This window comes from Bactrocera tryoni, chromosome 4 (genome assembly GCF_016617805.1).
Source record: "Bactrocera tryoni isolate S06 chromosome 4, CSIRO_BtryS06_freeze2, whole genome shotgun sequence".
NCBI classification, from domain to species: domain Eukaryota; kingdom Metazoa; phylum Arthropoda; class Insecta; order Diptera; family Tephritidae; genus Bactrocera; species Bactrocera tryoni.
The window spans coordinates 46,707,671-46,722,978 of NC_052502.1; the positions used below are offsets into that span (position 1 = coordinate 46,707,671).

Sequence of the window (15,308 nt, forward strand, 5' to 3'; positions counted from 1 at the left end):
TCTGTCCCAGTTTTTTGCCAACCAAAATTTAGATCCGCTCAAAGACTTTCAAGTCGACAACATTTTCAAATTATTTTGAATACATCAGATTTAAAGAAATCACTGGCGAAATTAATGATCTCAAACCCAAATTCATTGTTTGAATTATAAATCAAATAGAAATCTACGCATCGGCGTGAATCAAGAATGTTAAAATGTGGGTGATCCTTTTATTCTCATTAAAAGGCAATACCATATATTGTGTCTACACCAAAACAATAACAAAAACCATAGAAATAGTCAATACCACTAACGAAAACACAAACAAATATTATAAATAAATTTATTCGTATTATAATGAAATTTCAGCAAAAATGAAATAATAACGTCAACATTTAACATGCTCTTCCATTCCCTCTAAACCCTTACTTTTTCATCGACCCCAACCCCAACCACCAAAGGCATTGCTATTGGCTTGTGCTCCACCGAAGTTACCAAAGCCGTTGCCATTGCCAAAGCCGTTACCGCCGAAACCACCGAAGTTGTTACCGCCGAAACCGTTATTGCCGAAACCGTTACCATCGGAGTAGGGATTGTACGCACCAGCATTGGCATTTGCGTCCGTAAACGCACCATTGTTGCCGTCGCCAGCGGACGAAGATGATGAAGCCGATGCCGATGCGTCGGCATTACCGCCACCTTGACTGGTAGCCGTTGCACTGCTCGATGCCGAATTACTCACAAATCCATTAGGTCCACGCTCAGACTTAACATTGGAGTTTGTAGATGCGCCGGCATTTTGACCACTCGTGCCCTGGAAGATGGACTGACCGCTCGAATCAGCTGTGACACTTTCAGAGTTACCATTGCGCATAACATCCGTCTTAGTGTTGGTCGTACTGCTCGATGTGCCATAAGGATTGTTATTTGTCGATTGTGATGTACCGTGCGAACTTATGTCTTCGCCATCCTTGTTGTACGTGTGTGTGGTGCCAGCATTCGCTGAGGACGCCTGCTGTTGGTTCTTATCGTAGTTGAGTGACTGACTCTGTGCATCGTTCGTGCTCGAACCGCCATCCTTAGTTTGTGTATTCATATTATTTGTATTAGCCGAACTCACTTGGCCGCTTGAACCATCATTAGCCAGATTCGAACCAATACTGGAGGCACCGTTATCCTGGTACAAACCGCCATCAGTTACGCGATTGTTTGAGTGCGTGTTGGTGCCGGCTTGCTGACTGAAGCGGTCGCCTTTATTTTCCGCCATACCCTGTGACTGCGCATTGCTTTCACTGGGGAAAAAGAAGCCACCTTCACGTGGATGAGAACGTCTGGCATAGCGTTTAGTACGCACCACAATGGGACGCACATAACGGGTGCCACGTCTGCGACGGAAGAAACCATTGCCAAAGCTATTGGCATTTGTGAAAGCATCACCGGCAAAACCGCCAGTATTAGCTGAAGTCTGTCCGTTGCGAACGCGACCGAAGGCATTCGAGCGTGAACTTGTGTCGGTAACTTGCAAACCGCCGAATTGATGCGTTTGTGTGTTCGAATTGCTGTTAGCGCGGGTGCGTGCCCCTTTTCCCTGTGCATTCACTTGCGCCTGCGTCGAGGCTTGTTGATTTTGACGATAGGGATCTAAATTAAAGCTGAGCAGTCCCAAATTTAGATCGGTGCCACCGTTGGGATCGCGTCTCAAACCAAAACCTTTGCCCAAATTATCACGAGACAATGAACCGCCAAATTCAACATTGCCCACATTGAATTCTTGTGCAACGCCGCGTGATACAGCGCCATTTGTGCGTGTCTGCGTGCGTGTAAGTGTGCTACCAACGTCCAATGGACCCAAGTTCAGTTCACGCGTAATGGCATTACTCTTGGCGACGCTTGTGGTTCCACCATTGCGCAGACCACCATTTTGTTTTGTTACAGCGCGCGAATTAGACACACCCTCGGTAAGACCGATCGGCCCATAGTCGAACTGACGTTCAAAGGCATTGCTATTGGCGCGCGATACCGAGCCTTGGCGGCTAACGCGACGTGGTTGCTGGTAGTACTGTTGTTGGGGATAGAAGAACTGTGCACTTGCGACTGGAAAAAGTGTGTTTAACAAAGGTGTAAATTAGTGTTGTGCGATTTTGTGCGGAGTGAGGAACAAATCCATATTTATTTACAATTTAGTGGCGATAAATTAATTGTTGTTGGTGCAGGGCTGAGTGAAGGTGCATGCTGTGTTTGCAACTGTATTATAATAGAATAATGAAGTTTTTTCTTAAGGGGTCTGGAAATTAAAAAAAAATCGAAAATATATCGTTTCATATTTTGTCCGCTTAAATATTGGAAACTAACTCTTTAAAAGAACTTCTCAAACTATTTTCAATTTTCCATTTTAGTGTCCTAGCAACTAGACCGTCTTGAGCGAATGACGAAACTTTGAACAGGTTTTTTCTCGAAACTAAATTAACGAATGATAAAAAGATGAAAAAAATTAACTTCGAAAACGAAAGCTGGAAACTCTTCGAAAATAAAGAAGTTTCCATACAAGAACTTAATTTTGATCGTTCAGTTTATATGGCAGTTATGTATATTATAAAACAGTCCGATCTAAAAATTGTTTTCTAATATTTAAATTGAAATAAAATTTATCCGTTATAAAATGGTTATTTATTGGTTATCATGCACTCATATTTAAACAAAATTTGAGTTTTGGTTATAAAATGGTTATATATTGGTTATTATATCTGACAGCTATTTTCAAATTTTTGCATTTTTCAATGTATTGTATATATTGGGTAGTCGAAAATATTTTTTCGTATTTCTAATCAAACTTTTACTTTTGTTTTATATTTATAATAAAAAATAAATAAACAAATGTCTACCATTTTGGTCGACAACCATTTGCCATTTTCCGCTTGAGACATTAGTTCATCAGTGTAAAACTTGTAAAATTTTCGGAAGCGAGCAAACAATTGTTGTGCTACACGAACTGATACAGCATCGTCTCCGTAAACTTCACAAATTTCATTGATGGCTTGCGTGGCATTCTTCCCTTTTTAATACAAAAATTTCAAAAAGTAGCGAATTTCTTCATTATTTTCACTTATTTTTCAGCAGCTGTAACTTTTTTCTATTTCCCCGAATTTTTTTGCTTTGTTAAATGAAGCTTAAAACCTCACCTTTCCAACAATATATGGTATGACACAATTTGATTTCTAGCACTAGAGATATATGACTGCAACGACATCTATTGACAAAATACGAAAAAACTTTTTCGACTACCCAATATATACATATTTTATAGGGTATCCAACGTTTCCTTCTGAGTGTTATAAACTTCGTGGCAAACTTAATATACCCTGTACAGGTTATAAAAATGGATGCTAGTACTATTATTAATGCTTGTTTAGCAGCTGACAAAAAAACTTTCGAAATCCGAACTTATAGTAGTAGACTGGAATACCCCCTTAAGTGACGAGATAACACTCTTTTTTTAATTCTCTGTTTTTATTCATCTTTATCTTTATTGTTATATTACTAGTTACGCGTTTGTAATCGCCGATACTGATACTGTTATGCATAGGTATAAACACGCGCAACAAACCTGTCGAATTAAGCTTAGCTACTTGTTTTCCAAATTATGCAAAATTAGCAAAGAAATTTTGGCTAAATTTTTCCATAAATTACATACACATGCACGCTTGACTGCCGGTTTCCTGTTTGTTTATTTTTTTCGTTTATTTCGACGTCAGCGATTAATGAATATATTAGTCGGTAGCCAAACCAACAAAGCCACAAATTAATTTGCAAATTAAACTGTAGAAATAGACTTTGTTTCATCCATCAAATCTAACTTAAACAAATAGAAAGTTCGGCTTTTGATAAATTTCTTTAAGAAAGTCTCAAAATATTATGATCTGAAATCAATATTTATATTTTGAGAAAGCTTTAATAACTTTCTATAGCGGCGTTTGCTTATGTTTTGTTTACCAAATTTCGTTAAAATTGCAATTACGTTAACGAAATTTTGAGTTTTTTGTGATATACAAGTAGATTTGTGGTATGACACAGAATACGCACTACAATTTATAAACTACCTCTCGAACCCTTGGGGATCGAATAGATAGTGTAAATATACAAACAGGAAACCAGTTATCTAGATCAAACAGAATTCATGTTAAATTTAAGTAGAGCTCGTTATGGTTTCTTTCTTAGATTTAAGGGTAAAAAGTGTACATGAAAATTTATCCCAGCAAAATTTGTACTATTTTAACACAAAGGAGGTCCCTAGATTGTTTTGGATTCAATGTAGTTTCCATATATTATTCAACAACTCAAGCTTCTGTTTCAACGAGTTAGTTGCTTAAGGATACAAATAGCCACAAAACTACTTTGATGCCGATGTTATTATTTTAAATTTTTTTGTCTCTTGAGATTTCCGTAATTGATTGTAATTATATGCAATGAACTTTTTCTTTAGACATTTCTAAGCTAAGTTTTTCCTGTTTCAGTTTCTACTTTGCTGCATGGGAGCGATAGGTTTCTTAACTTTAGATTTCTATGTAGAAGAGCAAGTTTCTTGATTGGTTGAAAATTAACGGAACACAAGCGGCCGTACTTGAGATCTCCTGAGATTCCAAATTTCACAGCATTTAACAACTTCTAAAGTTAAATTTCCTTTTGCTAATCAAATTCTTTCCTTTACAATTGCCTGAATGTTAGGTATAACAAACGAAAAAGCAATGCTCCAATATTTTTTAATACTTTTGATTTCTCCTAAAGCTTCTTGAATTGAGATCCCAGTGGAGTTTTATTTTGTTCAAAAGTGCATGCTTCTTGACCTGTCCAACTTCTACACCAATGGTGCTCAGAGGGCTTTGGCAAATATTGCTTTGTTCTTAGTTAAGTAGGAAGACAGTTTTGAATTGAAGTATTTTTAGATATTTTTTCCAAGAACTGTGTTATTGTAACTTCTGTATAACTATGTTGCTGTCGTGTGGTCTCTACTATCCTTAAAATTTCCGTGCTCTACCAGGTGTACCGGTATGAAGCAAACGTTAAGATAAAAATTTGTCGGTAGGAAACATTTGTTATGACGAGCCTTAAGGGGTTACATAGGTTTACGGGTTTAAAAAAAATCGATTTTTATTGTCTTATTTAATTCTACAAGATCTCTAGAGTATTGTCCTAAATGTTCAAGTTGATCCAAGTAATACTTTCGGATACACAACGTTGAGAACTTGAGCGTTCGAAGCTAGCTAGGGTAAGTGCGCCGCCTTTAAACGCGTTTTTCTTCAAACTGTGTTTTGAATTCGGTTGGCAATTTTCTCGAGAACTCTTTGAAATACAATTCTTAAAGACGTAAACGAAGGATTTTTTTCGACTACAACTATTTGAAAAAAAAATTCGCGAAATTTTCACGAAAATATTAATTTTTTTGAAAAATGTCTGCCAAAAATACACTTTTCAGTTTTTTTCCTTTGTCCAAGCTATAGGTTAAGGTTTTAACTAAAACATATATTTTTTCACTTTAGATGATCCTGTAAGGAGGGGCACCGGAAATGACGTCGCAATGGCCGAGTTTAAAATATTTTTTTTTCAAAAATTTTAGAATAGTGTAGGTTTATAACAATAAAAAATTCGAATAAAACATTTCATTTTTTATATGAAAAACAAATTGTTGAAAAAGTGTGTTTTTTACCCTAGAAAACCCTTGTAACCCCTTAAGATAGGCTGGGATATAGATTTCCATTAATTCTAGAAATCCGGACCGCAGAAGTAAATAAGGTCAATTCGACAGACAACTAGACCAGAACAATGAGAACTCTAAACAGTATAAAACTCCGCAAAAATAAATTAAAATAACACCGGTTGTGAAAGTTCAAAATTTCAGAATCCAAATTAAAAATATTTTCAAACAAATCTAAAGGTATGTGACACAAACCCCCAATTATGCCAATCGATAGGCAATAAAAGAGCCACAGCTCAAAGTTCGGCAACAAACCGCAATCCTATTACGGTATTAAAGGTCGCCTTTTGTAAAAACCTTAGTTTTATAAAAATCACACTTGAACTAACTGTTTTGCGTGTCAACAAACATATTTTTTTATATTTCCGCTATTTTTCTGCCATTTTTGACCATAAGCCGCTCTGTATATACATATCTACGTGTAATATTTAAAGCAAAAATATTTATGTGTGAATTTATGGGAGTGAGACAATTTTCACGAAATACACGCTGATAACTCAACGGTAAAACTATGACAACCAAAAAGTAAATTCCAAGCGTCAAATGAAATTTGGTGACCAACAGTGTTGCCACAATTTAAGCCACCGGCTAACCCAATGTCCTGCACGCGGCTGCCCTGACAACACCGCAACACGAGCAGCAGTAAATTGTGCAACACTTTCGCCCAGCACCCAACAACATTTTTACAACTGTGTGCAGCAATAACACAACAACAATTTAACGGCCACTAACACATGCGAGTGAAACAGCTGTGATTTGCACAAAAATATTTACCCTTCGTTTGACAAACAGCCAGCAACAGCACAACTAATCCACAGCCCAAAGTGAATTGCCGAACGGCGGACATCCTGGCGGGCACTGCGCGTGCGATGCTCTACACTAGTAATGTATGTAATCCGATTGCTGCTTGGCGGCGCGCGTTGAACACACTTTCAGTGAATATTTGACAATTTACGGTATATTTGGTCAGGTACAAAATTTGTTGCGGTCTACTCTTTTTTTACTTGCTGCTTTGCTTGTTGGCAACAAATTTTTGAGTTTTGAATTTTTGAAACTTTCAGTTGACGCGTTGCTATTTTTGATTTTATAGCTGGCAGCCGGAGTTGTGCTTGCCACGGCTGATGCCCGGATTCTGAATGTCGAGCCGTAGTTGCGTGCAAGTATAATTTGAAGCGCGCGCACAGCAGCGCCGCCAAAGCAGGTACGAAAGGGGCAACAGAAAAAAATCACACAGCCGAAAAAACCGGTCAAATGGCTTAGACTGGAACTGAATTGATTTTGAGTTGGAAAAAATGATGAGTTGCGCGGTTCGTTGGACAGCAGCTAAATATATTGACAAATATACAAAATTAGAAATATAAATATATGTACATATGCTGTCGCACATATTTAACAACGATTTGTTTATCGCTTATTGGAGTGTTAAGTACGCTGTTTATTGATTAGACAACTCTTCATATTGAGATATGCGAACTTGCTTTTGGCTGACAGACATATTTATATATATATCTACATATATGTATATTTATTTATTTGTTTATATATTCGTTTTATAACATTTTAATTTTTTTCTAAATCATAAAATGGTAATATATCCCTGGAAGAAAAAAATGTCTATATGTCGCTAATGAAATATTCTGATCTAACTTGTTAATCAACGCAATTTGTTGGCAATAAAAGCAAAGAAAAAAATTTAAGTGAATTAAACTTTTGCAAATATAAGTTACTTAAAAATCAATAAAACAATAAAAAACGTTAACTTCGCTTGCACTGAAGCTAAATACCTTTCACAAGAGGCTTGTACAGAACTTGACAGCTACATATATACGCTATACTGATCCGATCTGAATAATTTAATAAGAGATTGTAGTATTACCTCGAACAAAAATGTTTGTCAAATTTCGTGTAGATAGTAATTCAAATAAAAAAATTTTCCACACAAAAATATTAATCGTTCAGTTTGCATGGCAGTTATAGTACTCCGATATGGGCGGATCTGACAAAGGAGCAGCTTCTTAGAGAGAAAATATACTTATGTGCAAGTAAATATATTTTAAAGGTTTGCAACGTTGTCTTCTGCGTGCTATAAACTTCGTGTCAGACTTAGTATACCCAGTTGAGGGTATATATTTAGTTTATATATTCAGTACGCCTAGATATACCAATAAATATAATACATTTTCAGTATAGATTTATTAAATATCTATTATAAGTGTCCCCTATGCCTATGACATTCTAAATAAATTACCGTGCACTACATATATACATAGGTACACATCTTTAACTACATTTTTAAATTTCCAATAATTCCCACAGTAAAAATAATTCAAAGTAAGATTTCGCACAGTGCATTCATACACATGTCTCTGAAATAACATTCGACTTCTCTTGACCATGACTTGCCTTGACTTGTCACTGTGAACTACCTTCACTGTGTTTTTACCGCTAAGGCAGACAGCTGGTTTTCGTAGAAACTCGCAATGATTTAAACTTCCTCTAGTTATACACTGAGAAAAATCGGTATGCTATGGCGAAATAGTAAAACATATCTTCGCAGATATTTAAGATTTTCTATGGCAAGTCTGTTTGCGATAGCGACTAAATAAGCTGAAGAACATAAATCTTGTATCCTTTGAAAACTATACGTATCTTTAAAGAGTGTCTCAAATTTACAACAAAAAAAAATATGGAATTTGGCCTACCAAATCCATAGTAGTTTTAAAAACAAATATATAAACTTAATTTTTTTGGCTAACTGCCAGCTTATATATTTTTGAGAGCTAAATCAATTGAATATCAGGCAATTGAAAAAATATCAAGTCAACAACACTACTCTTTAAAAATTTAAATATAGTTTTTCTCTCTGCTTTCAAACACTAACTTACTTATACCGTAATAAATATAACGGATGAACCAAGTAGAGGAACTTTTTTCAATAGCCCTTTAGAACACGCGTAACTCATGTCAAGCTGATGCGTTATTTTAGTTCAGTATTCATGGAACGACTTACGTCTGTACAACCTTTACAAATCGTTCAACTTTATTACGAAAATCTACGTTCTGTAAAGAATGTGTTTCGCGACCTTCGCTCAACTTATGGTCAATGTAATCGGCATACTGAGCGTACTATTCGCAACATCATAACCCATCTTAAGGCCCAGCATTCATTATTGGATAATATTCGACTTAATAGATGATCTTTACCTCCCATTGAGGAAGATGTAGCAGTCGTAGAAGAGTCGATCGGCGCCATTCGCAGCAACTCGGACTGCTGTATGGAACGTTTTGGCGCATTTTACGTCGAGATTTTGAAAGCGTATAAAATACAGCTTGTGCTAGAACTGAAGCCGGTCCACCTTCCTAAGCGACATTGCTTTGCTTTTTTCGAGCCAAGTTGTGTTCAGCAATGAGGGCCATTTCCGGCTCAATGGTTATGTAAACAAACAAAATTGTCGCATTTGGTACAAAAATCAAATTGAAGCGATTCAAGAGCTGCCACTTCGGCCCACAGATCGCATTAATCAATGGTTTTATTAAGAGAACATTTCGGCGAGCAGACAATTTCACGTTTTGAGCCGGTCGATTGACCACCAAGATCCTGTGATATCACATCGTTAGACTATTTCCTGTAGGCATATGCCTAAAGTCTATGCGGACTATCTCGCTTCGATTCAGGCCTTGGAGCAAAACATTAAATGATTGATCGAGTCTCGAGCCGCGGCTAACATTTGAAAGACATAATCTTCAAAACATAAATAACAAAGAATGCTCTTTCGAAAAATTAAATTTTAAGCTTCTGTGTATTTTCTTTAATTATGTAGGGAGCCTCGAAATTTAATGTATAGAATTTGTGTAACAGATCTACTCGTGTAGTAGTGAGCGAAAACAAGAAAAATTGTACTTTCTTATCAAAGAATCACCTATGTATCTTTGAACCAGCTTAAATATCAAAAACGATCCAATGTGCTGATTTTGAAGTGGTCGAGAGATTGATTCTGTCAAGATATGTGGACATTTACTCATTGGCAGAAGTTAATATCGTAAGAATGGAGTAGGGAAACTGCATCTACGTTCAACAAGCTAAGTATAGAGTAAAGTTTGCACTACTTGGTTTTTCGCATTTTATTACTTTTAGAGAACAAACAACCGACAGAATTTTAAAATTCGACAAAAATTTCAGAAGGTGTTTAATTGAAAATTTTGTAATGAACAAAAACGTGTCTGAAAAATATTTTCTTTATTTTTTGAACCTCGCACAAATTCACAAATTTAAAAATGAGTAATGTCATAGAACTAAGTAAACACTTTAATTCTAAGGTAAATATTTCGATGATAAACTTACTTTTTTTTGCTTTATTCACTTCCGAAGAGGTAGATTTCACTAATATGTAAATAATTTTAGTTTAAATTTTCAACAAAACTAAGAAATAGATTACTGAAAAAATATATTATAAGGAAGTTATTTATTCTTTCCACAATTTCTCCCAGTGTAATATGACAACCACCTATTGCTTTGCGTAGCACAAATGACGAACTTGTAGTCACAAAAATACCAGTTTTCCCCGCAATATTTGCTGTAGACCGGTACCTTTGCTAAAACGCTTATTAATATGTAGATATATTCGGCATGAAGTGTGAATTTTTCGTCATTTTGTTTACACAGATAAATGATTAGACATCTTTCGCAGCAGTGAGATACAATTGTGCGCTATATACACACACCAACAAGAACAAAGCGACTGAATAAACAAACAGCTTAGCGGTGAAAACGAGAAGCAAATGAAACGAGGTACAAAGAAAAAATGAGGTATTTTTTTTTTCAAAGCGAATTTCCAATGCATAGATCGATAAAGAGTGATTACCGGGGATTCCCACCGATGCTGTGTGTAACACACATAATCGTATATACTGAAAAATTTTGACAGCGAAAATCGGCTTAACGAGCAACTAACATTGTTGACGTATTGCAGTGTCAGAATATTAATATAATATATATTTTGATTGTTATTGAAGTAAGAAAACTGATTAGCAGTCATTTGACAACTCAATAATAACAGATATACTCTTCGATAAGTATCTGATCAACCGGTCATAACCGTAGTAACGCCTAATGATGTCGCCAATATAAAGAAAAAAAAATATTTTAGGATTTCTCAAACGTCTATTGATTGCCACGCCAGGTGCTTTTCACTTCGCTTTTCGGTTTTTGAATTGATTTCGGGGAATAGAAAAGCAGAAAAGCTGAAAAGCTTTCAACGAAGAGAAAAAAGTGGCGTTAATAAAAAAATGCGAAAATGGACAATTTGTCAGCAGCAAGTTTTGGCAATTTTGATGCCATTCACGATGTCAATTTTAGTTGCAAAATCGTTTGAAAATCGGCTTTCGGCAGTGAAAATTGCACGGCTGACATGAAGGCTTATGCTAGCTAGCTGGCATGTACGCCAGTAAATCCATAAATGCATACATACATACATACGTATGTTTGCTGAAGCAAGCAAAAGGCTTCTTAATCCAGACAACAACAAAAACAAAAACATACCGATGCGAGTGCATGGAAACTTTTGCTACGTCGAAAGCAAAAAGCCATAATCGAAAAAAGAATGTTTTTTGAAATTTTCTCGCTTTCTTGCTACTCTCAATTTGGCGGGATTTCGCCGAATATTTTTCCCATTTACACATATCAGCATCATCATCTTCACGCTGTCAGTTCGACACTTTTTACCGCTCTTATTTCCTCACAAATTTCACACTTCAGTGCACTTTGCCTTCAACTCCAATAAATATATTTGTAAGTTTTTATGCCGTTATTTGTTTGCTAAATGCTAGAATTGGTTTGTAGATGCGTATGTAATTATTAATGCTGTCAATGGCGTTTGGTAGAAATTATTTATTATCGATAATTTCCGATATCTGAGCAATGACTCTGCTTCGGTCCAATTTTGGTTGTTAATACTAGCAAAACTAGAATTTGAGAGAGAATTCAAAACAGTAGAGAGAAAACGTACTCAAAACTTAGCTTTGTACGTAGTGACGGAATTAGACAATCTAAGCAACTAACAGATGGCTACAGCGCCAGAAGTTTTAAACATATTATTTCATTTAGCAAAAATAACCTAAGAATATTAATTGGATTTCATATATGACACTGTAGACCACGCAAACATATTCACAGGATAGGAATGAGCTCTGAAGAAACTTGCCACTTCTGTGAGCTAAAGGCGGAGACGCCGACGCACATACTAACGGTTGATCCAAATAGAGGTATTTCCTCAATAGCCTTTCCTTGACAGATCACGTGTGAGTCGTGACATGCTGTCATGTTATTTTCGGCGCCGTTTGCAGCAACTCGGATTGACGTATGGACCGACGTCGACATCTTAAATTGAAAGCATACATACAAAACAAAGCTTGGGAAAGAACTAAAACCAATCGACATTCCCAAGCGTAAACGCTTCGCTCTATGGACTCTTAAAAGTTCCAAGAATATCGAGCAAAACTTCTTCAGCGATGAGGAACATTTCTGGTAGAATGGGTATGTAAACAAGAAATATTGTCGCATTTGGGATGAAGATCAACTTGAAGACAATGGCGACCATTATCACAGTCTAAAGTCTATGCGAACAATCCCGCTTCGATTCAGGCGCCAAGTGAGCTATCGAATTGCTTGAACGAGAAATCGAAAATTGGACTCAACGGTTGAACGGTCCAACTTGGACCATCCGAGACATAGCCGCGGCCAACAATTGATAGATATAATCTTCAAGAAATAATAAATGTTCTTTCGAATAATAATAAGCATTCTCCATTAGATTTGAAACTTCTGTAATTTTTCTTTAAATAAGTGGCACACCTCGAATTGGATCACCCTTTAAATGTACAGAATTATTTCACAAATTGGTTCGATATTGTTCATATCATAGCTTTAATACATTTCGAAGGATCTGAGTTGTAAGAAAGTTTACTTTATTTACTAAGTTAGCCAAAATTTTTTGTGAATTTAGATCAACAAAAGCAATTTTTAACATACATAGCAACTACTCTCACCACCGTGACCACCATATTAGTGAGACTACAAAAAATAACCAAAAACAGATTATCACTGTCATTTCGATGGCATTACAGTTATTGATTTAAAACCATCAATTATACTTCACTCCTCACTTCGGCCTGCCATATGCGTATTGACCTTAATTTAGTTGCTGTACTTTATGGTTGATTCACATTTAATTGCAAAATATTGACGCTTGGTTGACTATTTTTGTTGTTGGGTACTTGAAGTTTTAGCATTATGACTGCGAAACATGCGTTCAAACGAAGGACAAATGTATTTTATTTGAGCAATTTATTTGTATAAATTAGAAAAGCGACCATTTGTGTAAAAATATCTTTATTGTTAAATGGATGCTGATATTCATTAAATCATTAAATATTTTATAATGACGGTTTTAAATTGAAATTTGTATAAATTGTGAGATATAGAAAAATTATTATTTTTAAATTGGACTTACCGATAAGAAGTCTCCGCAGAGCGATCGTATATGGAGGCTGAAATTTAAAAAAAAGAAAATTACATCTTTATAGCTATATAAACAATATTTTTATTACTATTATTAAATAACTTAAATATATGAAATTATATTTATTAAAAGGTACGACTAGTGTGAGATTTAAGAAAATAATCGATCATTTTCATAATTCGAAAAGTTATACCTTAAAAAATAACATATCAAAATTTCAAACCGAAGAGATATCGGTAAAAATAACTTAAGTAAAAATTTAGATATTTTAATGAAACCTAGTACGCAAGTACTTTTTCACTCAAGAGGGTTGGTATCGGTGAATATAACAGTCAAAATATCTTAGCAAGCCTAAGTGAACATAAAACATTGAATAAATTATTGTTTACCAGCTGCAATACGAGTTTGCTACATTCTATGAGCAAAAAATAGTAAGACATTGTTCATAATTTTGAAATAATTTTTTCTTCAAAATCTGTCGTAACCTCAAAGTTTTTTTCAAACCTCGAAACATTTATTAAAGTCAATTTCTGGAATAGCCTCAATGCTCCTATCGATTCACATTTAATTTCTTTAACGGGTTACATGGTTTCCTCGCATAAAAAACAGCCTTTTTCCAAAAATTTTTTTATCATACAAAAAATTAAATATTTTATTAGAATTTTTTATTGATACAAACATCAGAAAAAAGATGTGTTGACAGGATAACTCCTTACAAAATCATCTAAAGTGGAAAAATACGTGTTTTAGTTAAAACCTTAACTTAGAACTTGGACGAGAGAAACAAATTACTGAAAGATAAATTTTTGGCAGACAATTTTACAAACAAAATTAAAATTTCAGTGAAAATTTCGCCAAACTTTTTTTCAAATAATTAAAATAAAAAAAATCTTCCGCCCAGGTCTTTAAGGACTGTGTATCGAAGACCTATGTAAAATTCCATGAAAATCGATTGAGTAGTTCTCGAGAAATCTTGCCAACCGACTTCAAAAACACAATTTGTAGAATTTAATAAGATAATAAACAAATTCAATTTTTTGAACCCGTAAACCCATGTAACCCCTTAATTGATTGCAAACGGTTTCCCCAGTGCGGCCGTTTGAGCTTGCTAAAAAGCCAGAAGTCACACGGAGCTAAACCAAGCGAACACGGTAGTTGCGGCGCAATCTTGATCGAAAATTTAGCGAAGAACTCACGAAGAATCAATGCAGTATGGGACGGTGTATTATCGTGGTGCAAAGACCAAGAATTGTCGGCCCATAATTCCGGCCAATTTTTATGAATAGCTTGGCACAAACAACGCATAACACTCAAATGGTATTCCTTGTTGACAACTTGGACGGTTGGAAGGAATTCGGAGTGCACAAACCCTCGATATTGACCTGCTTTGGCGTGGTTTTTTCGGCTTCGGTTCACCTTTACCACGTTATTCGGCCGATTGATCGTCTATTTCCGGGTCGTAAGCATAGATCCAAGACTCATCTATGACTAGTAATCGTCAATTCACAAATACCAATACCTTTAATACACCCTGAACAGGGTATATTAAGTTTGTCACGATGTTTGTAACACCCAGAAGGAAGATTTGAAGACCCTATAAAATATATACATAAATTATCAGTATGTTGAGCTGAGTCGATTTAGCCATGTCCGTTTGTCTGTCTTTCCGTCTGTATGTATATATACGAACTAGTCCCTCAGTTTTTAAGATATCGTTTTGAATTTTTGCAAACGCCATTTTCTCTTCAAGAAGCTGTTCATTTGTCGGAACTGCCGATATCGGACCACTATAACATATAGCTGCCATACAAAATGAACCATTGGAATCTAGTGCTGGTATGGATAGCGTTAAATTGAATTAATTTGGTCTAAACCGTGGTTTAAACCCTTTATCCTTAATATAATAAATTGCGTTCTTTCTCATGATTTTTTGCTCATATACCCAATATATTAAATTTAGCTCCTCTGATTCAGTTTATATTACATATATCAAAAATATATATACAATTCAATTTATAATATAGCACAAAAATAAGAATCTGAGAAACTGGCACATAGATATA

At 35.4% G+C, this 15,308-nt stretch overlaps 1 protein-coding gene across 1 annotated transcript; it reads right to left on the reverse strand.

Annotated features, from left to right (window-relative positions):
* Positions 1–332: 332 nt before the first annotated feature.
* Positions 333–6,849, reverse strand: LOC120775848 (cell wall protein IFF6-like). The gene is made up of 2 exons (XM_040106218.1): positions 6,503–6,849; positions 333–2,073 (listed from the first exon to the last, which is right to left on the reverse strand). The coding sequence occupies exons 1-2, from the start codon at positions 6,573–6,575 to the stop codon at positions 413–415; spliced, it is 1,734 nt and encodes a 577-aa protein (XP_039962152.1). The 5' UTR covers positions 6,576–6,849; the 3' UTR covers positions 333–412.
* Between the last annotated feature and the right edge of the window lie 8,459 nt (positions 6,850–15,308).